We start from the raw sequence: 27097 nt of genomic DNA, 5'->3' as shown, positions 1-27097 counted from the left end.
GGGATGTGCTCGCAACCCAGGTACATGCCCTTGACCGGAATCGAACCCGGGACCCTTGAGTCCGCAGGCCAACGCTCTATCCACTGAGCCAAACCGGTTTCGGCTAAAGAGGTAACTTGTTAACAATGGTAAGATTAGGGGTAGGACCCTGGCTGGTGTGCTCACTTGATTGAAAGTCATCCTGTGCACCAAAAAGTCACCTGCTTGACTCTGGGTCAGTCTGCATGTATCTTTCTCTCTCTCTCTTTCCTTTCTTCTCTCTCTAAAATCAATAAAAACATATTTTTTTAAATATCAGGATTAGGAATAAGATGTGGGTCCTATTCCAACTAAATCACTGAAAGGTTGAACTGAACAGTTCGCTTAACCTTAAGGATATTAGTTATTTGCTCTACTTATCTCATAGGTCTGCTTTGTGAGAAAAATAAAACTAGAAAACACACCCTAACCGGTTTGGCTCAATGGATAGAGCGTCGGCCTGCAGACTCAAGGGTCCCAGGTTCGATTCCGGTCAAGGGCATGTACCTTGGTTGCGGGCACATACCCAGTAGGGAGTGTGCAGGAGGCAGCTGATGGATGTTTCTAACTCTCTATCCCTCTCCCTTTCTCTCTGTAAAAAATCAATAAAATATATACTTAAAAAAACAACTAGAAAACACTTCAAAAATGTAAAGCAAAAGAATTTAAGTGTCTGATAACAGATGAAGTTAAAAATAACAAATGCTTTGGTAAGTGTTCCCTCCTCTTACATTTTCCTGAAACATTGTGTAGAATTGATATTTCTTCCATGTCTCTTAAAATTCACCAGTAAAGCCATCTGGACCTGGACTTTTCTCTGTGGGAAGGTGTTTAACTACAAATTCTATTTCCTTAAATTCTATAGGGCTAGTGAAGTTCTGTATTCTGCAGTAAGCTTTAGTATTTTGTCTTTTAAGGAGGTGATTCATTTCATCTCAGACACTGAATGTACTGACATAGTTTTTCATAATATCCCCTTACTGTTTTAATGTCTGAAGGATCAGTAATGATATGTCTTCTCTTATTCCTGATCCTAGTAATTTGTACTTTATTTTCCCCTAATCAGACTGGGTTTATTAACTTTATTGTCCTTCTCAAAATACCCACTTTCTCTACTGTTTTTGTTTTATACTTCTATTCCTTACTGCTTCCTTTGGGTTTAATTTGCTCTTCTTTTTCTAGGTTCTTAAGACGGAAAAATAGGTCACTAACTGTAGACCTTTCTTCCTTTTTCTTTTTTTAATCTTCACCTAAAGATATTTTTCCATTGATTTTTAGAGAGAGTGGAAGAGAGAGGGAAAGACAGAAACATCAATGTGAGAGAAACACATCGATTGGTTGCCTCCTGCCTGCACCCTGACGAGGGCCTGAGTCAGGGAAGAGCCTACAACAGAGGTACCTGCCCTTGACCGGAATCAAACCCAAGACCCTTCAGTCCACAGGATAAGGCTCTATCCACTGAGCCAAACTGGCTAGGTTGACCTTTTTGCTTTAATTGAAGCACTTAATACTATAAATTTCTAAGCACTGTCTTAGTTACATCTCACAAATTTTGATATGTCATGTTATCGTTTTTATTCAGTTCAAAATATATTCTAATTTTCTCTGTAATCTCTTCTTTGACCCATGGGTTACTTAGAAGTATGTAATTGCAGATATACATTATTTCAGTTCTATTGTTTTTTTCTTTCATACTAGCGGCCCAGTACACGGATTCGTGCACTGGTGGGGTCCCTTGGCCTGGCTGCAGGGATCGAGCCGAAACCTGCTCTCCAACATCCCCGAGGGATCCCGGATTGCGAGAGACGGTGCAGGCCAGGGCAAGGGACCCTATGGGTGCACAGTCAGGGCTGGGGAGGAACCCCAGGAGGGCTCCAGGGTGTGTCTGGCCCATCTCACCCAGTCGATCAGCGGGACCCCAGCAGCAAGCTAACCTACGGGTCAGAGCATCTGCTCCCTAATGGTCAGTGCGCGTCACAGTGACTGGTCGAACAGTCAGACACTTAGCATATTATATAGGATATTTTGAAACTTTATTATTAGTTGTGCAAAATTTAGGATTGCTGTGTCCTCTTGATGAATTGATCCCTTTATTATCTAACCTAGTGTTAGCTATGTCCCTTACTTACCTCATGCTGCTATGGAAAAAGAACAAGAAAACACTTTGGAAAATATACAGGAAACAGAAGGTAAAACGTTTGATGATAGAGGAAGTTAAAAATAACTTTAATGAATTTTCTGAACTATCTGTAAGTTTTATCTATGCTTGTCTCCAACTATTCATATAAATAAGGTTTGCTTATGTTTTATCAGATCCTTTGATATAATTTATTGCTGTAAAGTACTGAACAAATTAGCAGTATATTACACTCCACATCTCCATCTGAGGTGAGTCTTACTGATTTACTCCATGTGCCCTGATGAGAAACAAGGCACATGAAGTTAAAGTATTTGCCTCAGAAACCAAACTTAAGACAGAGTTCCCAACCTGTTGGTTGACCTCGTTAGCACAGGGCATTTTATTCCAACATAATTAAATTATGCCTGCTGGCTCAGATATAAATTTGCTTTATTCTAAGAAATGTAGATTATAATCAGAAAAATACTTGAATTTGGTTCCTCCTCTCCATGAAGAAATAGATGAATGTGTTATAAAACTTGATCTTGAAATAGTCCTTTCAGCAAATAATTCCATAATTTCTAGTGTCCTTCCTAGCAATGAAGCACAATGCAACAGGAACTGAGTGAGTTTGAAGAATCAGACTACATTTGAAAAATTCTAAAACTAGGCCCATGACCTAGTTTCAGGTAGAAAAATCTGTCAGTGTTTAATTTTGAGAAACTACTCTTACTAGAAAGGAAATCCAGCCTACAAAGTCCACAGCCCAGCTAGTCCACTATTCTCTTTTTAGAAAATCACACACAATTAACAAGTACAGGTTTGTTGCCCTGTGTTAATAATACTGCAGGGAGTTGACAACCAGCCAACAACTCAATCTTATGTCTCTCAAATCCTAGGCAAGACCACACCACCAAACTACATTGACCCAAAATATTAGATGAGTTTTTTATTTAAAATTATTGACTTATTGACTTCAAAAACAAACTCCTGGACATTTTAGGAGTCACTTCATGGAAGTGTTATGTCTAGAAGGTTATTAGCTATCACCTACCCAAATTCTTCCATCCTATATAATAAAAGCGTAATATGCTAATTAGACCAGACGTCCTTCTAGACGTCCTTTGGGAGGAAGCTGAGGCAGAGGCGACCACCATGGTGGCAGGGGCCGAGCCCCGTGCAAGAATTTCATGCATCAGGCCTCTCGTGTAAGAAAAAGAAACTGAGGACAAAAGAGGAGAAATGGCTCACCCAAGGTTACTATATCAATGCTTCACGGCAGAAATAAGAACCCAGGTTTCCTGAGCCTTTTTCCCATTTGCCTCTCTCATTTGCTTTAAAGTAACCTTTTCTTTCTTGAATTAGCTAAAATTTATCTGGATAGGAGTTAGAGACCCAGAGTGTACGGATATGAATGACTCCAAAAAAAAGATATCCATGTCCTAATCCCTAGAACCTGTGAATATTACCTTATATGTGATTAAAAGATGGGAAAGGAGAATTTCTCTTGGATTATACAGGTGGGCCTGAAACGCAGTCACATGCATCCATGTAAAAGAGGCAGAAGAAAATGGTAAGACAGAGCAAAGAGAGATGAGACCACAGGCTGAGGCTGAAAATCACCAGAAGCTGAAAAAGGAAAGAAGGGACTCTCCCCTAGAGCCTCCACAGGGGGCTCAACACTTAATTACAGATTTCTGGCCTCCAGAATAAGGTCCTGTTATTTAAAGCCACTAAGTGTGTGGTAATTTGTTATAGCAGCCACAAGAAACTAACACCCAGGGAGACAAGAAAAAAGGAAGGAAGGAAGGAAGGAAGGAAGGAAGGAAGGAAGGAAGGGAGGGAGGAAGGAAATGAAATTAAAACAGGGGAAATAAAAACTTTAAAATCATAAACTGAATATATATAAAACCAATTACTGATACAAAAAAGAAATGTGCTTCAAGTGACCCAAAGATTGCCTAAAACCTCCAATCCCTCATTTCAAAGGGTAAATTGAGGCAATCACAGGATGCAATTTACCCAAAAATTTTGGCAGAATCTGAGTAGACAAAACCAAAAAGGTTTAGTATTTACACAGCTGCTAAGAAAAACAGTGTAGGCTTCCCCTCAACATGCTAGCTGGTAGAGCTCCTGGACAGACTAAACATAGGCAACAGTTGTCACTGCGGGTGTTCTGCCAACAGAAGTGTAAAGTTGTCATCAGAAATGAATATGTGGCTTCAAGTGGCTTACAGAAATCCAACAAATCTGCGTCTTGGACTCTGCACAAGCCAAATCTTCTCAGGATGACCTGGACTCCTTCCCATTAGTACAATGATCAGCTAAAGCCATACTCTATAAGGAGCGAAGGAAAATCAAAATTTACATCAGGAGAAAAAGATAATAGCCCAGAGTCCAAGTTCAGGAATAACAATATGTAAATAGCAGCCATAGTGACTGAGTCAGTTACAAGTGATATTTCACACTATAATTTATTACTTCTAAAATCACAGTACACAGCTTTAGGCCCAATTTCAGATAAGGTGAATGGAAATAAAAATAGAGCAAGTAAAAGAACAAAAAAGGAAAGAAATGCCTTACCAGGGGTTGTTAACCCGTGGTCGGCAAACTGCAGCTCGCGAGCCACATGCGGCTCTTTGGCCCCTTGAGTGTGGCTCTTCCTAAGCCTTAGGAGTACCCTAATTAAGTTAATAACAATGTACCTACCTATATAGTTTAAGTTTAAAAAATTTGGCTCTCAAAAGAAATTTCAATCGTTGTAGTGTTGATATTTGGCTCTGTTGACTAATGAGTTTGCCGACCACGGGCAATAAAATAAATAAATCATGCTATGTGTTTAAATAAAATACTGTACCTCCATAAAGGCAAAGAGTACTTGTCTTCCTCAGAAGTTTGTATTCTGGACACCTTTCTCTCTTTTCTGGAGCTACTGTCAGGGCTCTGTAAACCACCAGAACTTTGCTACACATATAAAGATCCACTCAGAGGTTATGTAATTTCTTTTTCCTCAACCATCATTCTGCTCACCTATTGATGGGTTTTCAGTAAAGATGTGTTATTTTCCCTTTTAGGTTTGGCTGCAATAGTATGCCTCTAAAGACTGAGCACAGTGCTCGAAATTTAATTTTTGTAATATAAGCTCAACATTTTGTCTTGTTAACAACCAAGACAGGTACTCCGAAGGCAAGAAAAAAAGCTCTGGCTGGGCAGCTTAAATTGGTTAGAGCAGTGGTTCACCTTTTTTTGGCCATGCCCCACCTAAGCAACTCTAAAATCCTAAGCTCCCCCACCCCGTGCCATATAATTCTTATTATTCAAAAAGTGAGCTCCTATTCACGTGGAGGAAGCCTAAAAGGTCATTAACTTGGTCTAAACAAGCTTCCAAAGAACATGGCATCCATGAAAAAGAAAAAGAAAAAAACGAAAGGACAGTTGTATTGAGGAAGAAATCACTAAGAAATTGTTTTAAAAAATAACAATATGAAGTGATATGAAAAAATAGCAAATAAAGTTTCAAAACATAACAGAAATGCATAAATAGGTCACAATATATACTTATATACTGTATATGAAGCCCCTAGAACCACAAGAAATGCATAAATTTCACTGTTAATAACTCATTCTCGAACTGCCCCCCTTAAAAATCAAATTGCCCCCCTGTGGGGCGTGTGCCCCACATTGGGAACCACTGGGTTAGAGCATCCTCCCCCTGTGCCAATGCTGCGGGTTTGATCTCTGGTCAGGGCAAATACAAGCATCAACTGATAAATGCATAAATAAGGGAAAAACAACTAGATTTTCTTCTCTCTCCCTAAAATAAATAAATAACTTTTGAAGGCAAGGGAAAAATAAAAGGCCTAGCATTGGAATTTTCAATGTGATACTCTCAGAACATCAATGAAAAATTACCCACTGCCCTAGCCGGTTTGGCTCCGTGGATAGTGTGTCGGCCTGCAGACTGAAGGGTCCCAGGTTAGATTCCGGTCAAGGGCACATGCCCAGGTTGCATGCAGGAAGCAGCTGATCAATGATTCTCTCTCATCACTGATGTTTCTCTCTCTCCCTTTCTCTCTTAAATCAATAAAAATAAATAACATAAAATTATTTTTAAAAATTACCCACTAAAATTTCCCCATCAGAGAAATGTTCATCAGACCTAGTAACTATGACACTGTAAGAGAGTTCTTAATAAGACAAGCAATTTTTACTTGCACACCACAGTAAACCAAAAACTCCTATTCGAATCCTGAAATCTTTCAAATTAAAATATATAAGAAGCATCAAATAAGGGTTCATTGATTATTTTGTTTATAAATCTAAGTAACCTGGGCTAGAGATGGGAGGAATTCACTCAGAGAGTAATTTAAGGTGGCATAATTTGGTTACCTATTCTATAGATCAGTTGTGTTTCTTTCTCTAAACTGTAGGTCAGTACACAGCTGCGAAATCAGTTCAGTAGAAAATGACCTACGTTTTTAAGAAAATGAAAGTGTACTGTAGATGCAAAAAATATCAGTGTGTGCACTTGTATTTGTACAGTGAAAATTGTTTCATTGTATGCACAGGGTCAGAATAAATGTGTTTCTTATTAAGGATCAAGGTAAAAAAAGTTTGAAACGGATCCAAAAGAATCCCAGTACAGAGGCTTAACTCACATGAAATGCAAGAAGCATCTAAAGCAAGTCTACCTTCTTAGAAAACACATTTGCCATTACTTTTGGAAGCCAAACATAAGATGCAATCAATGATAAAAAAAAAAACACAAAACTTCATGCCGGAACCGGTTTGGCTCAGTGGATAGAGCGTCGGCCTGCGGACTGAAAGGTCCCAGGTTCGATTCCGGTCAAGGGCATGTACCTGGGTTGCAGGCACATCCCCAGTAGATGTGCAGGAGGCAGCTGATCGATGTTTCTCTCTCATCGATGTTTCTAACTCTCTGTCTCTCTCCCTTCCTCTCTGTAAAAAATCAAATATATTTTAAAAAAAAAAAAACTTCATGAAATTTTCCCTTTATCCAATGGAACAATGATCATATCTGAAGAGATAATCATTGGGATTTAGTGATCCATTTACCAAAGGCCACTTCCCAAACACTTCACTCATCTTCTCCCTCAATTTCTAATTGGTAAAAGACTTAGACAAGAAAATCAACTCTAGCATCTGCAATTTTATTTTTTTAATCGCCTGAGGATATGTTTTTATTGATTTGAGAGAAAGAAACATCGATCCTTTGCCTCCCATACACGCCTGGACCAGGGATCAATGCTGCAACCTGGGTATTTGCCCTGACCTAGAATCAACGCCAACCCCTCAGTGCAAGGGAGGAAGGATGCTCAACCAACTGATCTACCCGGACCAGGGCTAGCATTTGTCATTTTAGGTCAATAGTTTTCAACTGATGGAGATTTTGCTCTAATACCCCCCCAAGACATCTGGCAATGTCTGGATACATTTTGATGGACACAAAAGGGGGTAAGGAGAGGTGAGATGCATTCCTCCTACCAGAAATGTCAACAGTACTGAGGTTGAGAAATCTTGTAGACCAAGACTGTAATCTTTTCAAACCTAAAGAAATCACGGAAAGATATCCTGAACCTATAGCCCTTTAGTTTTTATAAACCAAGCAGCTATATTATTAGCATACCTACAAATAGTTCATAACCGAATATGAAATAGGTTTGTCCTTTTGCAAGTGCCAGAGAACGTGGAAATCCCTCCTCTATTCACTATAAGCTCAACTAAAATTATCTGTCTTTTATGTTAAAAGGTCTCTAATCATAAGGGTACTTCATATGTAGCTGAACCTGTTACAGTATTTAAACATTTTTCCCTTGACCCTAAATAAATCAGTGACTAGAGCAGCATATATTCTGATATAGCCAAAATGTAATGAAAATTTCTATATTTTGCTAAAAATCTTAGAATAAGCAAAATGGGCATTACCAACAGGAGATGGACTACAAGTAAACACTTTGAAGGAAATATAATCAAAAGACAATAATCTAAGTGATGAATGAATCCTCCTGCCACAAACAACCTAAATATCACCCTCCTCAAGCAGCTTCCTTCTTATCCAAATTCAGAAAATCTCAGAGAAGTAGCAAAAAGAGAGGATTAGAAGCTCTTTAATGGTGTAAAGAGACATATGTGGTGGGAAAAGTTCCTCAAAGAAAAAGGCAATGGGAAAGATGAATATTTCTTGTAAAGGACTTAGCATGATGCCTAGCAGATACTAAGTACTCAAAAAGTTACTTTTTTATTTATATGTTTTAAACCGAGAATGGCCTTAGTTTCCTAAGGGGAAAACAGCACTCTTTCGCGGTGAAAGGAGAATGGTGGTGAGAAGTACGCGATTATGAATGGAAACAAACAAACAAAAAAACTTGACTTTTTAGCTTAATCTTAATCACAAATTCTTATAATCGCTGCAAAGATTTAAACATTAGAGATACAACTTGCCTCGATCCCACTGTATCATGAAGCTTTCCAAAACTTTCTCTATGTTTTTACAAATATTGAGTTGCCCGTGGAAATAGGCATCATGTAGATTTTTTTCGGATGCCTTTCCACAATACATAGAGCCTTATCCCATTCATTCTAACACTTCAAGGAAGTCTTCCTAATGGAGCTAGTCTCAAAGTCAAAAACCTCCCATGGATGGTGGGAAGTACAGAGGTGGGAGAAAATGGCAAACTCAAGGTATCCAGGAGCAAATGCAGTTTCCCTGCCAGGGAGGTTTATAGGATGGAGGCCTAAAGGCTTCGTTAGAGAAGTCAGTGTGGACAAAATACCCACCCCCGACGCGCCATCACGGGCATCGAATACCCTTCCTTGCCACCCCAAACCTAAGACCTCTGTCTTTTGGAGCGCTGATTGGACGACCAGCCGAGCGCTCTCCATAGGATGTTTTACTGGCTCCAGATTTGGTCCATCCGTTTAACCGCCCGACTCCCTCATTCCCCATTGGAGTCAAACCGCTGCCTCTGGGAGGAGCCCAACCTACCGCGCGCTTCGTGCTCATTGGCTCAGTGAAATGCTGCTCAGGAGGAGAAAACCCGCCTCCCACATTCCGATGGCCCAAGGGCCGATCAGTCTGCAGCTAAAGACAGACTCAATTGGTCTATACACATGCCAGTCAAATTCTTCGTGGGCAAAGCTCCACAGAACCTGCGGGGGTAAAACATCCGCCCCTGTCCTTCCATTGGTTAGCCAGACCCACCGCTCCCCCTTCACTAGCCCCCACCCCGCGATCCATTCATTTCACACAATAACGGGCTCAATTGGAGTCGGTTCGAGACCTCCCATCGGTAGGCAAGACTGTCCGCCACTTACCCGGGATCGAGACCGATCTCTCACGCAAATGTCTTCTCTGTTTCTCTGTGATGAGAGCCGGACCACAAGCCACCGCTGCCGCCGTCTTCTGCGCAACGCCAACCGCCCGCCAAAACGGATCCTTCCCTGCGCCTGCGCTACCAATCCTGGGACCAGACCTTTTCTCCGCCCATTACGCCTGCGCAAAACGAGGCACAACTCCCGCCATTACGCAGGCGCTGTAGGTTCGCCACCGTCTCCCGCCCGCCATTTCACGTGTTTCTTGAGCCAGGCGGAACTTCTTAATGCGCCTGCGTGAACTCGCCATTTTACTACACATGCGTTCAGCTGGTGGTTGTTGCAAAAAATAAAATTGTCACATTCTACTTTTTGATACATAGTATTAATCATGCTTTGACAACTGAGTACAATGTAACATTTGCAGCGTGGAAGATTAGAATGTTATTTAAATACCCTAGGTATATTTAAATATGAATGATTGGTTGGGTAGCCAATCAGAAGAGTTAAGAATAATACTACTCGGGAACCAATAGTCTCCGAGGGGTGGGCACTGCGTAGAACGCCCAAGGGTGACGTTGCAGCAATGCGGCACCACAGACCAATAGGAGCAGGAAGCTATGTCAGTTATCCTATCAGAGCTACCAAGGGGCGGAGTCTACCAATGCCGCAAGGGAGGAGGCGGGATAAAAAAGCGAGGCCGAAAGTAGGCTGGCAGATACGCTCCTTAGATCACTCCTTTCTGCTGGTGAACGCCGCGGAGTAAGCATCGTTGGCATTTCCCCTGTAGCAGTCATCATGTCTAAGTCTGAGGTGAGTTAGACGCTCTCTACAACTTCACTTTCTCCCTCGTCCCTTCCTGAGTTCCATGGGATGCAGTGTGGATGGGCTGCTTGCACCAGCCCATTCGGCAGTTCTTGGGTCGCGCCCAGGGCCTACCCCTCCCGAAGTTCAGGTCGCCATTTTGTCCTCGTCGTGGCCATGAGGCCGTCGTCCTGAAACCCTTAGTTATCAGCCGCTCGTCCCTCCCAGTAAGACTCTTAGGCATTACACCGATTTTTTTTTTTTTTTTGCTTTGTCTCAGAGGCGAATTTCTTAAAAGCAATTGTAATCTCTTACTGGCAATGGATCCCTCCCACCTAGTCCTTTTGTTGCGCGTGCGTCGGGAAGCAGGGACGCATGCGCCCGCGGTTTCCCAGCCCAACAGAAGGTCTCCCCCACGGGGAGAAGCACGTGGCCAGTTGCGACCCGCGGGAACAGTATGAGTGCTACCACCGTGCTGTCTAGTTCTGCTTCTCTTACGGGAAAGGTGTTTGGCGTTAAGCGCCCACTTAACGCTCCCCCCCCCCCCTATTCTTAGTCTCCCAAGGAGCCGGAGCAGCTGCGGAAGCTCTTTATCGGAGGTTTGAGCTTTGAAACAACCGATGAGAGTCTGAGGAGCCATTTTGAGCAATGGGGAACGCTCACGGACTGTGTGGTAAGGCCTGGAAGAGACAAAAGGGCAGTAGAACCAGTCGATTTTCCTGGGCTTGTCATGCTCTAGTTCTGTCTGAATGCTTGGGAAAATTAACAGGATTCCAGTTGCAGATAACTTGGGCGGGAAGGTGTGGGCTTAAGTGATTAAAAGGCTTTTATTCCTAGATTTACTCTAGGTGGGTAATGGGAGCTGCAGGGCTTTGTATAAAGGGCCAGTATAAAGTTTCCTGTACCTTATTCAAGGTGGAAATGTCAGTGGCTTTGGGGATCTTACTGTGTGTTAAATGAATTACATCTCAGGTGATGAGAGATCCAAACACCAAGCGCTCCAGAGGCTTTGGGTTTGTCACCTACGCCACCGTGGAGGAGGTGGACGCAGCCATGAACGCGAGGCCACACAAGGTGGACGGAAGAGTGGTGGAACCAAAGAGGGCTGTCTCGAGAGAAGTAAGAGATGCTTTTTCTTTCCCCTTGGAAGTGTGCCGTTATGTACACTAGCGATGGCAAGAAACTTCGGTCCTGATTTTGGGATAGGTCCTGCTCTAACTTAATTGGGGCCTTTTCCCTCTTAGGATTCTCAAAGACCTGGTGCCCACTTAACTGTGAAAAAGATTTTTGTCGGTGGTATTAAAGAAGACACTGAAGAACATCACCTAAGAGATTATTTTGAACAGTATGGGAAAATAGAAGTGATTGAAATCATGACTGACCGAGGCAGTGGCAAAAAGAGAGGCTTTGCTTTTGTAACCTTTGACGACCATGACTCTGTAGACAAGATTGTCAGTAAGTATCAAGGGACATGTTTGCTAAGGGTTCTGAAGTCTGGGTTGTGTTCTAAACCCTGAGATACTGTGTTCTTTTTATCTTCAAATGTAGTTCAGAAATACCATACTGTGAATGGCCACAACTGTGAAGTAAGGAAAGCTCTATCTAAGCAAGAGATGGCTAGTGCTTCTTCCAGCCAAAGAGGTGGGTTTTTTGCTTTTATTAAACCTTAAAGTCCAATTCTAATTTGTATGGTTCAACACTTAAAACTTTTCTTGTTAAGGTCGAAGTGGTTCTGGAAACTTCGGAGGTGGTCGTGGCGGTGGTTTTGGTGGAAACGACAACTTTGGACGTGGAGGGAACTTCAGTGGTCGAGGTACTGGATTATACTCCACTGTTACCAACTGATAGTAAGCTTGTAAGTTAATTAACGCAGATAATCTGTGGCAGTATTGTAACTACTGGTCAACATTTCCAAAGTTACATTTTATCCAAATGTTCTGACTTCTCACTAACCAGAAGTTAAAGACTCTGGTATGGAAATCATTTTTATAGTGCAGGAACTACTTCCTAGAGTTCATACTGACAAGGCTGGAATTTGTATGCAATTTATATACTTCAAACCTGCTTTAAAATTTTGCTCTCTTTCAGGTGGCTTTGGTGGCAGCCGTGGTGGCGGTGGATATGGTGGCAGTGGAGATGGCTATAATGGATTTGGTAATGATGGTAAGTTTTGTTCGTTGTTTTAGGAATTAGACAAGTGAGAAGGTTTTTTGGCTGTCTACAGAGTAGATGGGTAGAAACTAAAACTTGAGTGCATCTAGTGCATGACAAGCTAAACTCTGACCATAACAGCATGATTCAAGCAGGCTGTTTCCCATTAGCCGTAAAACAGATTTTGATTGTTGAATACTTTTGTCTTATTGAGAAGAATTGTATTCTTGTAGGTGGTTATGGAGGAGGCGGCCCTGGTTACTCTGGAGGAAGCAGAGGCTATGGAAGTGGTGGACAGGGTTATGGAAACCAGGGCAGTGGCTATGGCGGGAGTGGCAGCTATGACAGCTATAACAACGGAGGAGGCGGAGGCGGCTTTGGCGGTGGTAGTGGTAGGTATCCAGTGATCCAGGTACTTGGTGCAGTAGCTAGATTAGTCTTGTAGAGTTATGCCCATGTGGGGATGAGATGCTCTTAAAAGCATTATGTGGTACACTGCATGGTACTTTTTAATGGGCTTGCTATGCTACCTCCTAGCTTTAAGCTGGGGCCGCCTCACTCCCAACTAGTTGAATAAGTGGATAGTGGCGTGTTCAGCTGGAACTAGATGAGCTGTAGTAGGATTTAGTGTTTTAACTTCTTTGGGACCATAGGCACTTAGTTGATGTATCCAGCATGTGTTTGCTGTGCCCCTGGATGGATAAAGGCCTTCAAGGCTAGAGAATATGCTCTGTTGTCATGGTGAGTTGGGTACTTTTTTTTTTTTTTAACTACTGGATTATTCAACTGAATGCCTTGTCCAGAAAATATAAAATGCAAAGATAAACGTTGGAGCCATCCGAGTTTGGGAGAAAGAAAGGCAAGGCAGGTCGTGCAACCTCGTTTCCCCCCCCCCAACTCTGAACACTAAATAGATTCAGTACAGCCCTCTTTCCATTCCTAGGAAGCAATTTTGGAGGTGGTGGAAGCTACAATGATTTTGGCAATTACAACAATCAATCTTCAAATTTTGGGCCTATGAAAGGAGGAAACTTTGGAGGCAGAAGCTCTGGCCCTTATGGTGGTGGAGGTCAATATTTTGCCAAACCACGAAACCAAGGTAGGGTGCATGTATATGTAGTATTGGGGGGCTAAGTGTATTTCTAACTGGTACTGGTTATAAAAAGCTGATTTAAAGCCTTCAAAATACTGAAGTGATTGGTAGTTTGCAATCAAATTGAAAATATCATCTGAGCTTAAACTCAGATTTTAACTTTATTGCTTCAAATATAAACGCATTACTATAGATATTTCCAAAAGTTTAAAGGAACAACGCTTATTCGTAGGTGGCTATGGCGGTTCCAGCAGCAGCAGTAGCTATGGCAGTGGCAGAAGGTTTTAATTACTGCCAGGTAAGTAAACATCTTTTTGTATTTTGGCTTAGTTTTCATAATTGATAATGAACCCAGTAACCCTAATGTAGCTAAGCAGTGCAACATAGTTAACATTATAACTTCAGTAAAATTGTGGATATTAAGCTAATAATTCAGATCAGCAAAATTTGTGGGAAACAAAACTTGATATTGGATTGTAGCCTTTAAGTCTTAATATGTTTAGATTAACAACTTTATTCCATATTGTTCAACAGGAAACAAAGCTTAGCAGGAGAGGAGAGCCAGAGAAGTGACAGGGAAGCTACAGGTTACAACAGATTTGTGAACTCAGCCAAGCACAGTGGTGGCAGGGCCTAGCTGCTACAAAGAAGACATGTGTTAGACAATACTCATGTGAATGGGCAAAAAAAACTCGAGGACTGTATTTGTGACTAATTGTATAACAGGTTATTTTAGTTTCTGTTCTGTGGAAAGTGTAAAGCATTCCAACCAAGGGTTTTAATGTAGATTTTTTTTTTTTTTGCACCCATGCTGTTGATTGCTAAATGTAATAGTCTGATCATGACGCTGAATAAATGTGTCTTTTTTTAAATGTGCTGTGTAAAGTTAGTTTGCTCTGAAGCCATCATGGTAAATTACCCCAACAGTGTGAAGCTAGAATTCCTTCAGGGTGATGCCAGGTTCCATTTTAAATTTACTTACAAACTGCTTGGGCACAGAAGCCATTGTCTTCAGAAACTTTGGTATAGTTGAATTGACAGTTACTGTGTTGTGACCTGGAGTTCACCATTAAAAGGGTCACCCAAGCAGAGTCATGGAGTTTATTTGGTTATTAATGATTGTTGGCACATCCTATGCAATATATCTAAATTGAATTATGGTACCAGATAAAATTATAGATGGATATGAAGCTTGTGTATCATCCATTATCATGTGTAATCAATAAACGATTTACTATCCTCTTGAATGACAACTGTATGGATTTGGGACTGGCAGAGCTTTGGACTTTCCCTACCCACCACCCCTGATAATGTTGAATACTTCTATCACAATTCAAGTTCAAAGCTTTGCCAGAGAATAGAAACCAGCTGCTGGCTAATGCCACCCCAAAAGTCAACAGATTTAGAGTATTTGGGAGATGTTTTTTAAAATTGGCCAGCACCAGTAAGAAATTCTTACTCCTACACAAAATAGGCTTACATTAAAGGAAAACTGCAGTTTCCTTTGTTCTGGTTGGGTGGGCCTTTATAGAGGTTTATAGATTTTAACCACACTAGTTGCCTATTTGGAAACAAAAATTATGGGCATGTTTAGGAACCATACTGCTTACAAACATGATAACTGCAGTTTTCCTTTAAACATGGCACAAGATCACACAACCATCCTAAAATGTTAATTGTATGGAAAATGGTTTCTAAATCTTTTAAGTTACATACTATCCAGTCATTGTTATTTGTATATAGGTTCTTTTGAGCCCTCCCCTTTGATATTTTCAGTGCCATTGTACTTACCTAGTAGCATAGAGATTTGTTTATCACTAGGACTGTATTTCATCCCATGGGTGTGTTACTTGGAAGTCTGGGGGCGGGGTGGTGATGGGTGGGAGGTGGAGTGGAGGCGGGTGGGAAAGCATGGATGGATGATACAGTTCCATGGGTTTGATATTGGCTGAGTTTGCAATGGCAGGTGGAACCTTAACTATTGAGGGAGTTTGCAGATACCTCAGGATTCCTGACAATGCCTTTAAAGATCCAGGAGAGATGTTCAGCTACTAGGAACTGCTAGCAAGCATAGCGCGAATGGCTCCGAGCTCAGACACTCTACAGCTGAGAGTAGACACTTGTGGTATGTGGAGTACAGATAAGCCAGGGGCAGGCCACGGCACGCTCCATGACAGCTAGGAGGGAGTGAATTTTCAGTGACCATCGCAAGGAAGGAGGCAGACAAAAGTAAGGCACACCTGACTCTTAGGACTAGCAGTCAGAACCAGGAGGAAAGGTTTTATTGCTATGCTGGTAGGTAAGAACAGATTTTACTTACATCCATATAGTTATGTAAAGTCCAGTTTTCTGTTATATTTCCTTATTATATTGAGCCAAAACTAGTCCAGTTAAGCTGAACTTGGTTTTTCTGGAGATGGATTGTTTTAAATTGACACCCTAGCCTTGGTGGATAACAATTGAAGGAAATGAGTGCTTTAACTGTATCTACTATGAATAATAAATTTTTGGCCTTTAATTTTATTTCCTACTTCTTTGACCCATTTCCTTAAAACAATGGCTCAAAGTAATGCATTAGACTCTTCCCCAAAGTGATGGTGGGAGGGTGGGTGGACCATTAATTGGGGGGTGGGGGACTTAGCCTGAGATGGGACTTTATCTCAGAAAAGCTAGTTCTAAAGGTTGTTTGCTTTTCTAGGGAGGAGTCTGGTACTACAGGCTTATCAACACGTCTTAAACAGAAACTCATCTGTCCAAGCTCATGGCTAAAAGGTAAATTTTTATAAAGCAATGGTAAGCAAATGATTGGTATTGCCAAAATAGAATGAATCTGCCTCAGAACCAGATTTGCTAATCTGATCTAAAAGAAGTCTGTTAATAAAGCAACTGGGTTCCCAGTAAAAAGAATGGGAATCTTTCATCTGCTTATGCAAATACTTGATAACTTTTTTTTTCTTTTTGCAGGACGACCTTATGAGGACGACCTTTATCTGAGCCAATGTGTACTTCATTTTCACTGCCATGCAGTTTTCGTTGGCTGTGTTGCAGCTTGAATTAATCATTCAGTCTTATGAATGGGATTTTAAATAAAATGCTTTTAACTTTTGTTTCTTACTTTCATTTTCTCCTTTTCATGATACTTAGGGTAAACTTGACACTGCACCCCTCAAGTTTGAGAATGGGAAATAGAGGAGGTAATGATATACCAGGTGTCTGCTAAACCAGAAAACTTACTAGCAGAATCAATCTAAAGAAGCAGGGCCTCATGTAAAAAGTCATTGCATTTTGAACCTAGCAGTTAAGGTAAATGTTTTAAATCACAGGCTGGTGTTCAGATTAACAAGGAAGGATTGGGTTGTGGGAACTGAAATCTGAGAGGCTGGGCTCTCGCTGCAGGGCAGAATTGTGACTGGTAGAAGTACGCTGGTAACTGTTGCTCCACTTGAGAACACATCTTTTTTTCTAGTTCTGGCAAGAGAGAAGTTGTAAAAGCCAGAGCTGCTCCACTCCAGTCTCACAAGAGCTATGCTTATCTGTTAAATTCTGGAGGCGCATAGTGGATATCCTCTTTGGTGAACAAGTATGTATTGGCCAGGTATCTTAGGCAATGTTAGCAAAGGTTTAACATTTTTCCCTGCTATTTTTAGGAGGTCATCCTGCCTCAGTTTTAATTAGCTAAGGCGGGGTGGGGTAGCAAGTACGATATCTTGCTGCTTAATCTCCATTTGTGACAAAGTTGCTAGATGTGGTTTTTCACATGGTGGTTTGGTGGGATAGGGCAACTTGGGCTACCAGAGTTTACTAAGTACATTTTTATTTAATTTCCTGGGATGATTGGTTAATAAGAGCTAAAAGCATTCTTATTGAAGAACTTCAACCCTGTGCAGTGTGGTGTGGTTGGCTGTTGTCTCATACACCAAAAGATGGTTATATTCCATTCCCAGTCAAGGTACATGCCTGGGTTGCACTCTCAGTCCCAGGTAGGGGGGCATGCAGGAAGCAGCCAATCAATGTTATACTCACATTAACATTTCTCTCCTAAAAATAAAAACAATTGTATTACATTCTGTGTACTTGGATGGATGCTTTACTGATACAAGTTAGAGGAAATAGACTCGAGGAAGATAATTACCTTGTGCTAGTTATTCAAAATTGGCTCACACCCAGTTTACTCTCCAAAAGCCTATTCCCCCTGCTTTAAGCACATACCAAACAATGTATATGATCGTCTTCGTGGTAATGTGTACATAAGCATAGCATTGTCCTCACTATGTCTCATTCTTTGAACCAGAGCTTATTTGGTGTTCAGTGAATTGTTGCCTTTATGAGCTGGATTAGAATGAAAACTGGTGTCCCTTAGGGCAGCCTACAGTCACCAACCAGTGGTCCATGAGGTCTGAAAGGTTTGCAACCACTGCCTTAGGGGAATAATAAGTTCCTGAACAGTTAACCCCAGGCCCTGCCCTCTACAACTTGGTCCCACATGTTCAATTTTTTGGAAGAACAAAAGTTGCCAGCACCAGTTTGGCTCAGTGGATAGAGCGTCTGCCTGTGGACTGAAGGGTGCCAGGTTGGATTCCGGTCAAGGGCATGTACCTTGGTTGCGGGCACATCCCCAGTAGGACATGTGCAGGAGGCAGCTGATCGATGTTTCTTTCTCATTGATGTTTCTAACTATCCCTCTCCCTCTCTGTAAAAAAATCAGTAAAATACATTTTTTTTAAAAAGTTGACAAGTGTGGACTCTTCAGATCTATTAGGAATAGAAAGCATTACATTACTTTCAATTCCCTAAACTTGGACATGTTTTGCAGAACGTGCAGATATGAAGATTTCACATCTTTGACCACTTTTCTGCTTTTGTCTCACAACTGTAGTGTCACTATCAGAATCTGGAAGTAGCCTTTGCCGCTTTGGCTCAGTGGACAGAGCGTCAGCCTGCAGACTTAAGGGTCCCAGGTTCAATTCCAGTCAAGGGCATATGCCCAGGTTGCAGGCTCAATCCCCAGTGGGGGGGCATGCAGGAGGCAGCTCATCAATGATTCTCATCAATGATGTTTCTCTCCCTCTCTGAAATCAATAAAAATATATTTTAAAAATAAATAAAAATCTGGAAGTAAGGTTTCCCCATTGGAATGGAGCTAGTAAAGTTGAATAGAAGTATAAATAGAAGCGAAATGCCAAAACAAGTTTGTGTAATTCAGTGCCTGAGAAGATTGGGAACCACCCAACTCCAAGGATATGAAAGTGTCAGGGAGAACTCAGATATGACATCTGAAAATTATTGTTTCAAGAAAATTCTATTGAAAAAGTACACACTAATAAAAGGCCCTTGGTCTTCAAGGATCTAGAAAAGGGTGGGGAACAAGAAAGTGTCTAACGTAACTAGGGAGATAGGAAATTTCACAGGACCTGGCTGGGTTGGGGGTTTAATCCCCAGTCAGGACACGTGCAGGAATCAACCAATAAATGCATGGGTTGGGGAATGGTGGGTCGATGTTTCCCGTTCTAAAATCAATAAAAATTTTAAAAAAGGAAAAGTTCACCGAAATGCATATGGTGCTCTACTGTGGAGCAGGTTTTACTCAGACTTGGGTGTGAAATCCCCTAAAACAGACATCCAATCAAATTCTCATTCCAATCAAGAGTTGCTCACTCGGTTGTCTTAGGGAGCTCTGGAATATTACCCCGCCGGGCGGAGGGAGTCCTATGGAAATAGGCAGGAGGAGGGAAATAGCAAAAAGGCCTGTGGGTATTCTAGGCTCCTGTGTTCCAAAAATTGAGAGAGGAAAAGCCTAAATAAGCCTCAGGGACCTTGCATAGAAACTCTAGCCAGCGTTGGCGGCAACCTCAGCTCTATAAATAGGGGGCCGCCAGGGAGGGTGGAGTTCCTCGGATCATTCACAGCCCCTGGCTCTAAAAAGGATGAAGGTGGTAGATCGCATACTGCTAGAGCCAAAATTGTGCGTGCCGCTCTTACAGAGAGCTGTAGGGGAAAGAAATGAGCTTGGCAGGATTTCCTCCCCCCAAAACCAAGAAATGAGCTCTGAGGAGAGCTCCGCTTCATCACCCTCCCTGGAGAAGGAAGACACGGTGGAAAACTGTTTCTGTAGAGTGCTTTATAAACCAAAGCTCAAACAAGAGGTGGAGGTTGGAGACCTGGGGAGCTGAATCACAGAAAGATTCCAGCTTTCCCCTCACACACTTGTCTCACAGCAAGCCTCATTGAACACACCTTGGACCTAACGTGTCAGGTTTTTCACTGTTGTCCTCTTCCGGGCCTCGGGGCCGGGGAGTTCCTTTATCAGAAGGGAATGAAGGGAATCTCCATCACTGGTCCGCCCAGCTGGGCCAGCTCAGTCTGAGGCTTCCATCTTGCTTCCCCGGGGCACAAGGAATATGGCCCCATCAGCAGCCTGTTGCAACGCATACTCTTCAGGGGAGTAGTTGTTGCCAGCTTCATCCCGAAGGTGCTGGAAAATGTCACGGTACAGCTCGGCCAGCTGTTGGCGCATCACCTCTAGGGTCCTGTCGGCCTCCCCACGGGCCCTGAGCAGCCGCTCCCGCTCACTGCCCAGCCGCTCCAGCTCCCGCTCCAGCTGCACGATGGTTTCCAGCTTTCTCTTGCGACAGTTCTGGGCAGCCACCTTATTCTTGCCCCGCCGTCGAATGTCCCGGACTAGTGCCAGCTGGCTTTCTGTCAGCGGGTACCGTGCCAACAGCTCATTAAAGTCATCTACCGGCAAGTTGACAATCTTGTCCGTAGGGAAGGGGATCTTCATGGCCAGGGCCCGACGCTCATCCCGACTCCCTGCCTCCCCCCGTGCAGTGGGCTTGGCTCGCACAGGGCCTGAAGAGGGCTCTAAGGCTAAGGGGGTCTCAGCAGGTGGCAAGGCATAATTGGGGTGGGCCAAGGCGTTGGGCATAAGTGAGTAGGGGTACTCCACCGGATACATCTCTACATACTCGCTATGCCGCCGACCAGCCTCTGTCCCCTCCAGCTCAAGAGATTCAGCATCACTATAGTTCAGGGATAATCCTGAGTCGGATTCTGGGTCTTCTTGAGGCTTGGGTGGCTCCGCTGGCAGCCCAATATCCAGGAGGGCTAAGGGGTCTGGGAGGGGTTCACTGAGCAGGCCTGAGAGAGTCAGTGGCTTGGAGACTGGGATGGCCATGTTGCCATAAGAATATGGGGGGTCTGGGACATGAGTTGAGGATACTGGGAGCTCATAAGGTGGTGGAGGAAGGGGGAAGCCAGCATCTGGGTGGATTGAGCAAGGACAGTAAGTTGGGAGTGGTGGGGGCCCAGGGTATGGGGCTGGGGCTGGAGGCTCAAACGACGGCTCACTTGGGGCATTTAGGCCCTGCAAGAAAAGACATAAAAAGAGATTTGGAGACAGGCTGAGGAAGAGAACCAGCTCTCTCAGGACCAAGCTCGGTCCTTCTGAAAGACCCAGTGAGATAACAACAAAGGAACAAAAAGGCACTAAAAATCATCGAAAGCGTCTTGTAAAGTTGCAATGCAAGTCTTCCCAGAAGAAAGCAGTTTAAACAGGAATGGATATCACTGAGGTCGGACTTCAGAAAGAACTAACATATGGAATCTCCTCCTCAGGAATTCTTCTGGGTTGAAATGGCTCATGTTTCTTTATTTCTTTCAGGAAGACAAGGAGTTGTCATCCAAGATGACCCCTCAGAACGCTTTCCTGCTGTGGTTATCTAGGGTCAAAGGGTCAAGTTCAGGTCCTGGCCATGCCCTGGGTGCCCAGCAGAGGGAGCTGCTGTGTGGGAGCAGGGCTTAGGGCAGATCCCGGGGGCCCATGCATAGTGGTAGGGGAGAGAGGGTCAGGCGCAGAGCCAGTTCCATCTCACCCAGCTCCGGAGTGGGCAGCTGTGTCACCCTGGGGGCTAAGAGGCACCTTGGGGAGCCCGCGCCAGCTCTACCCTCCACTCTTCAGTCCCTCTGCCCCTGCCCAGGTGCAGAGAGGAGAGAACATGCTAGAAACAGGGCCCCCAAAGCACGTTGGGGAGCCACCCTGCTCTAGCCCAGCTGGGGACAAAGACCTTATTGTTAGGCCAACAGATACCCCTTTGTCCACTAGCAGGAGGAGAGGACCCTGGCATAAACTGACCCCCCTTCCTGAGGCCCTTGAACTACTGCTCAGCTACCTGGGGGAAAGGGGCCCAGCTGCTGAGGGCAGGGGGAGAAATGAAGGGAGAAGATGAGCAGGATTGGAGGAAAGAGAGGTCAGAATAAAAGAAGGTGAGGAAGGGAAGGCGGGGCCGGAGGTGGGGTAGAGAGATGTGTGCAGAGTGGCTGCTGAGAGCATACATTCCCCAGTCAAATCCTTCCTTCCCCACCACTCCTGTCCCCTGCTCTTCCACACCCTTTCCCCTACTGTTCTGGTCTAACATCCAGATCTCCCTTCTACTTCAGCCCTTCCTTTTCCAGTGCCTGGAACATTTCCAGCTTGAGACCCTGAGCCCTCCTTGTTCCAGCCCCCTGCCTCAGTCCCAGCGAGACTCTCTGCTTCTCTACTCTTCCCTCCCCCGCCCCCAGCTCCACTCACCTGAAGCTCAGTGATGGACATGATCTCTTGCCAAGTCAGTTCCATCTCACCCAGCTCCGGAGTGGGCAGCTGTGTCACCCTGTTCCTGCTCTGCTGGGGAGGACACGGGGGCATCCTACTGGGCCAGGGCCTGGTCCAGGGTCCCCCAAAACCCAAATGGCCCCAGCAACCTGTGTCAAAGGAGAAATGGGGTTAGGGCTCTCCTACTAGGGGGCAGCAATTTTATCCTGCCTGCCTCCAGAGAGAGGCTCCTTCCAATGTACCTGAGAGGAGAGACCTCATCCCCTCCCCCTCACGCCAGACTCATCAACCAGCTCCTCCAGCTAGAACGTCTTTTTCTGCAGTGTGACCTCCATCTCATCTGTAGTCAGTTCCTTTGGGAGCACATTAGGTCTTTACCTTTTTTTCAGGCAAGATGCCTTCTCTTTACCCTATTTCTTTCTCCCCAAAACTGTATCACTGGCTGGGGCAGAAGTCACGTCTTCTGGATTTTTCCTCCCCATTTTCTGAGGCAACATCAGGGATCACTCCTGCTTTCCTCCTCTGTTCTCAGTTTTAGGATCTCAGCCTTTTCTTCCCAAGATGAGAGCGAGTGCGCAGGCATCCCCAAGGACTGTGTTGTGGGAAGAACCACGCAGACAGTGCTCCCCTTCTCTGAGATATGGCCCAGGCCTGGTGCCTGATAGCTGCCCTGCCCTCTCCTCCTATCCTGGCCCTGGACTCCCCTGCCCGGGCCAGATAAGAGGTTTATCAGCTGCAAACAGCAGAGGAGGAATGGTCTCTGCAGTCACTGGACCTCTGCCCTGTGTCCCTGCAGGGTCATCTTGTCCATACCCCAACCCACAGCCCAGGACCTTTCCTCTTCCAAAGTAACAAAGATGTACTAAGCATTTGTCAAGAACTGTACTAGTGTTTTACAAGCATTCGTTTATGAGGCTGATTTTCACCAAGATCCTATAAGATCCATTCAGACATTGAAACCCAAGCTGGTAAATAGCAGTCAGGTCTGGAACCGCTACTGACTGAGCCTACTCGCGGCTAGTCTAATAGCCTGTATCGCCTCTAGGTGCCTTCTCGCCCTTTGCCTCCATACCCCAAGCCTTTACTAGTGGTCCACATCATGGATTCTTTCTGTGGGATCTTGGTCTCTTTTTTCCTCTTTTAGGGAATATCGCTTTAGAACAGCGGTTCTCAACCTGTGGGTCGCGACCCCTTTGGCGGTCGAACGACCCTTTCACAGGGGTCGCCTAAGACCATCCTGCATATCAGATATTTACATGACGATTCATAACAGTAGCAACATTACAGTTATGAAGTAGCAACGAAAATAATTTTATGGTTGGATCGCAACATGAGGAATGGTATTTAAAGGGCCAGAAGGTTGAGAACCACTGCTTTAGAGCCTTGAATACATTTTCCCCTCCAGCCCCTTTTCTTTTGATCTGGGCTCTAGCTGAAAGTCTGCCACAAAGTAGCTGTGTGATGTTGGGCAAGTCATCGCACTTCTCTGAGCCTCTTTCCTCATTTGTAAAACTAGAGTGTTGGACAAGTGGAACTCGGAGGTCCCTTTCTGCTTGGACAGCTTAACTTTCTCAGCAAACCCTCACCTCTGCCTTCATCTTCTCTCTGTCAGTCTTCTCCTCATCCTACCTCCCTATTCCCTGTCACCCTTTTCCCCTGCATCTGTTCTCCCTGCCTTCGGCAAGAAATTCCAAGTAAATTTGGCAGGGACCTCCTGATCTCTTAAGGCCGGACACTACTCCCTACTCCTGTCATATAAGTAGAAGCAGTCAGGCTATGGGGAGGGGAAACATAGAACAGAGGATGGGACGGAATGACCTCAAATTGCATGACCTTAGATTACCACAAGGATGGCCTGTCATAGCTATTTGGTTATGGAGTCCACTCTTCGAATCTCACAACATAATTAGAGAGAGCTGCAAATTATTCTTCAGAAAGAGGACCTCCTCCAGCCCCTGCCCCTACCCCCTTGTTCTATTGCCATCCCCAGAGCTGAGAGTTGGTATAGGCGCAGGCCCCTGGCCATTGGGCAGAGTGGGTGGGGTGTTTATGTCTGTCCAGGATGCCATTTCAACACCGGAAATCCACCCTCCCCCACCCAGGTTCTGAAGGAAATTGCCCAAAGGCAAAGTGAATGGAGAAGGGGTTTATGGGGCAGGGACATTGGCTCTTGCCTCACAGTCCTTCACACACCCACCTACCCCCACCCTTTGTCTCTCATATCTTCCTAGGCCTGACGCTTAGGTGCAATACTAAGATTCTGCCCTAGGAGGCAGGAGAAAGGTTCTCTGGCCTTCCAGATGCATGACCTTGGGCAAATTGCTTCTCATTCAGTCTCTTCCATTTAATGGAAACAGGATGAAGAACCTCCTTGCTGTGAGAGGCAGTAGATTATTTCTAGCTCAGGCAGTCACAAACCGCATTGTGCACCGCATTACCTGGGTACTCATAAAAACAGAATCCTGAAAGCCACCCCAGACCTACTGAATTGAATTCATCAGTGCGGGTACCCAGCAATCAGCATTTTAACAAGTGCCCTGGTGTTTTCGAGACACACTAAACTGGTCCAACCGGCAAGTGGTCTCCAGGCTTCTCCTATCTTCCAATCTTTGGCCTGGGCAACAGTGGGTTCTGACTGCCCCAATGGCTGAGACTAGATATCAGCCTCTTCTCATGAAGACCAGGAGCTCAATCTCCACCTCACCCTAGGACAGGGAAATGAGAACCAGAGGGGAGCAGAGAGAAGCAAAAAGTTGGGGAAGGGGGAGTTGAGAGAACCTCGGCATCAGCTTTCTGATATAGTGGCAAGTTTGCACCAGGCCAAAGGGGAGGAGTATGTTTTTCCCTAGACACTCAGTGATGGGTAGTGGCCTATATGCCAAGCGTAGGCCCCTTGAGTCTTCGGAGCCTACTCTCCTGAGGATCAGCCAGGGTGTAGCAGCCAGTGATATAAACCGGGGAAGAGAGTACAGTGAGAATTGGATCCAAAAGAACATCACACACACACACACACACACACACACACACACACACACACGAACATCACAGAGGGTGCAGAAACTAGAGAATACTGGGAAATGGAGGGGGACTCTCTGTGTCCCTTTTCTTTTCGAATAATCAGTTTCCACTTCCCAGTTTAGTGGTCACACAGCCATCTTACTCCCCTACATTGTGTATCAGGTAGGACTGGAGCCATCTCCAGGGACTAAAATCCACCCTCTTTATTCTCATCCTGATGGTCCTGATGGTCGTACCCAGAAAGCTCTCACCACAGTCCCTGAGTGCTCACAGAATGATGCCACCTCTTTGCTTAGGGATACAGGAGGACCGTGTAGGGAGGGATGCTGGGGGGAGGAAGACATTTGGCCTCAACTGCTGCCCGGAGCTCTAACTGCCTTGACAAGGCAGAGGGGCACTTGCCTCCAGGAGCCTCTTCTGAGGCTAACTAGGCCACTCTACCTTTCCAGGTGTCAACAGAAGCAGTGAAAGAACGAAGAGAGATCAGTGAAACTTGGGGTGTGGAGTAGCCAGTGAGCAACCTACTTGGAGAGATTAGGAAGAATCCCCGAAGGGAGAGAGGGACACACAGATGAGGGAGAAACAAAGGGAATGGAGGGAAAGGAGATGGAGTTGATCAGAACAAGATTCAATCTCCTGGGGACATACACAACTCAAACAGGTGAACGGGAACAAGGGGGAGAGGGACAAGTGTCTGCCATCCTGTCACATAGTCCCTAGACCCCAAACTGCAGTCCTTTGGCCAATGACTAGAGTCCCAGCCCCAGCCCCTCTCCCCTTCCACTGCTTCCCTGCCCACTCCCCTTCTGCTGCCATGACTTCCAGTTACGAGGAACTACACTGGGGATGGGACCCTTCCCCTCCCCTCCAGCCCAAGCTGATCTCTATTGCCCAGAGAAGAGAAGGGCAAAGGGAGGCAAGAACTAGCACCCCACCCTCCCACCAGCACATCTTGCTGCAACAACACTTCCAATGTCTCCAATTCCTCAGCCTCCACCAAACCGTCCCAGCCGGCTGGACAGGGCAGCATGATGAAATGGCGAGGAGAAAGAATGGTACTTTCTCCTGGGAGTCTACGATCTTCTCCAGGGCAACTAGCCTGCTGAAGGGTTACTCAGGGCTCAGGGTCATTCTCCAGCCCCTCAGGGGTGCCTCAGCGGATCACCGTCTGGTCTCCATCCACAGCCGTTCAACCCAAGAATCCCAGAACACTCCAGAAGCCATCTAGATCTTCTCCCGGAGGAGTTCCCAAAGATGTCAAATTCCTAAACCAGGGGCAGCTTGGGAAGGTCTGATATCTCTTAAGAACATGCCAAAAGTTGGGTATTTCCTCCCTCTTCCTCCTCCGCCCCCACCCCCCTCAGCCTGTCCCTGGATCCCACTAGAACCCCCCTCCCACCCCGCCCCTCAGCACCTGTGGCAGGCTCCAAGTTGGGTGCAGAGAGATGAGGCTCCAGGTGCTGTCTCTGGGGAGGCTGGGCCTGGGCTGACACCTCCTTCGCGAGGATCCCTGCTACCTCTGAGAACCTGGGAGGTCTGTGCCCCGCCCCCTGGCCATTGCTGAGCGCTGAGTCTGCAGACCCAGCACTGAGTAGGGGAAGCTGCTGGGCGGTGCACCAGCCTCCTCTATGAAGCCCTGGGCCGGAGTTCTCCGTCCTTCCTCCAACCCTCCCCTTTCCCTGTGGCCCTCCTCTTCTCCTGCCCCTTCTGGCCAAGGGAGGAAACTTGAGCCCGGTGTGGTTTCTGCCCACACCCCACCCCCACGCTGATCCCAGCCAGCAGGGGCACACATGGCTTCAAGCCTCTCCCAGCCCTCCTTTTGAGCCCAGGAGACCAGCCAGGTCTGTGCTTCTCCCATGCACATAATGAGTTCCAAGCGGATGTTCCACTCCAAAGGGACCTCTAAACATTATACAGGCTGTAACCTCCTTCCCTCTGCTCGCCTGACTCTCTTAGGGACAGGGAAACTGAG

The 27097-nt window shown here is 45.0% G+C and overlaps 3 protein-coding genes across 11 annotated transcripts in view; 1 reads left to right on the top strand and 2 right to left on the bottom strand.

The window, feature by feature from the left end:
* Window positions 1–9741, bottom strand: part of CBX5 (chromobox 5) — a 32458-nt gene extending 22717 nt beyond the window's left edge. Inside the window, exons 1-2 of one of the 3 annotated variants that reach the window (XM_081083805.1) lie at window positions 9473–9608; window positions 9144–9307 (exon numbers count right to left, since the gene is read on the bottom strand). In XM_081083805.1, coding sequence (XP_080939931.1) covers window positions 9144–9161 — 18 coding nt within the window. In that variant the 5' untranslated portion in view covers window positions 9162–9307; window positions 9473–9608. Of the gene's footprint in view, window positions 1–4372; window positions 4475–9143; window positions 9308–9472 lie in introns of all 3 variants that reach the window. The other 2 variants (XM_081083810.1, XM_081083806.1) reach the window with 2 other exon arrangements.
* A 400-nt stretch (window positions 9742–10141) lies between these two features.
* HNRNPA1 (heterogeneous nuclear ribonucleoprotein A1) lies at window positions 10142–16623 on the top strand. 4 transcript variants are annotated; one of them, XR_013995562.1, is made up of 12 exons: window positions 10172–10282; window positions 10830–10946; window positions 11246–11392; window positions 11518–11728; window positions 11822–11914; window positions 11994–12086; window positions 12362–12436; window positions 12658–12816; window positions 13368–13523; window positions 13750–13815; window positions 16216–16289; window positions 16482–16623. XR_013995562.1 is itself a non-coding variant. In XM_081083778.1 (11 exons), exons 1-10 carry the CDS (start codon window positions 10268–10270, stop codon window positions 13803–13805), a joined length of 1122 nt encoding a protein of 373 aa, XP_080939904.1. In that variant the 5' UTR covers window positions 10172–10267; the 3' UTR covers window positions 13806–13815; window positions 14052–14389. The 4 variants fall into 4 exon arrangements, 2 of the variants coding, with proteins under 2 accessions (XP_080939905.1, XP_080939904.1); XR_013995561.1 differs by lacking the exon at window positions 12658–12816 and having other exon boundaries at window positions 10153–10282; XM_081083778.1 differs by lacking the exons at window positions 16216–16289; window positions 16482–16623 and adding an exon at window positions 14052–14389.
* Window positions 16624–19615: 2992 nt separating this feature from the next.
* Window positions 19616–26808, bottom strand: NFE2 (nuclear factor, erythroid 2). 4 transcript variants are annotated; one of them, XM_081083801.1, is made up of 3 exons: window positions 26540–26800; window positions 22087–22256; window positions 19616–20880 (listed from the first exon to the last, which is right to left on the bottom strand). In XM_081083801.1, the coding sequence occupies exons 2-3, from the start codon at window positions 22198–22200 to the stop codon at window positions 19873–19875; spliced, it is 1122 nt and encodes a 373-aa protein (XP_080939927.1). In that variant the 5' UTR covers window positions 22201–22256; window positions 26540–26800; the 3' UTR covers window positions 19616–19872. The 4 variants fall into 4 exon arrangements, with proteins under 4 accessions (XP_080939927.1, XP_080939928.1, XP_080939930.1 ...); XM_081083802.1 differs by lacking the exon at window positions 26540–26800 and adding an exon at window positions 22486–22741; XM_081083804.1 differs by having other exon boundaries at window positions 19622–21235; window positions 26540–26808.
* Window positions 26809–27097: the final 289 nt, after the last annotated feature.

The sequence above is a fragment of the Myotis nattereri genome, assembly GCF_964212035.1.
Source record: "Myotis nattereri genome assembly, chromosome: 2".
Lineage (NCBI taxonomy): Eukaryota > Metazoa > Chordata > Mammalia > Chiroptera > Vespertilionidae > Myotis > Myotis nattereri.
The sequence above is the reverse complement of the archived record's forward strand: the minus strand, read 5'-3'. Positions and strand labels throughout refer to the sequence as shown.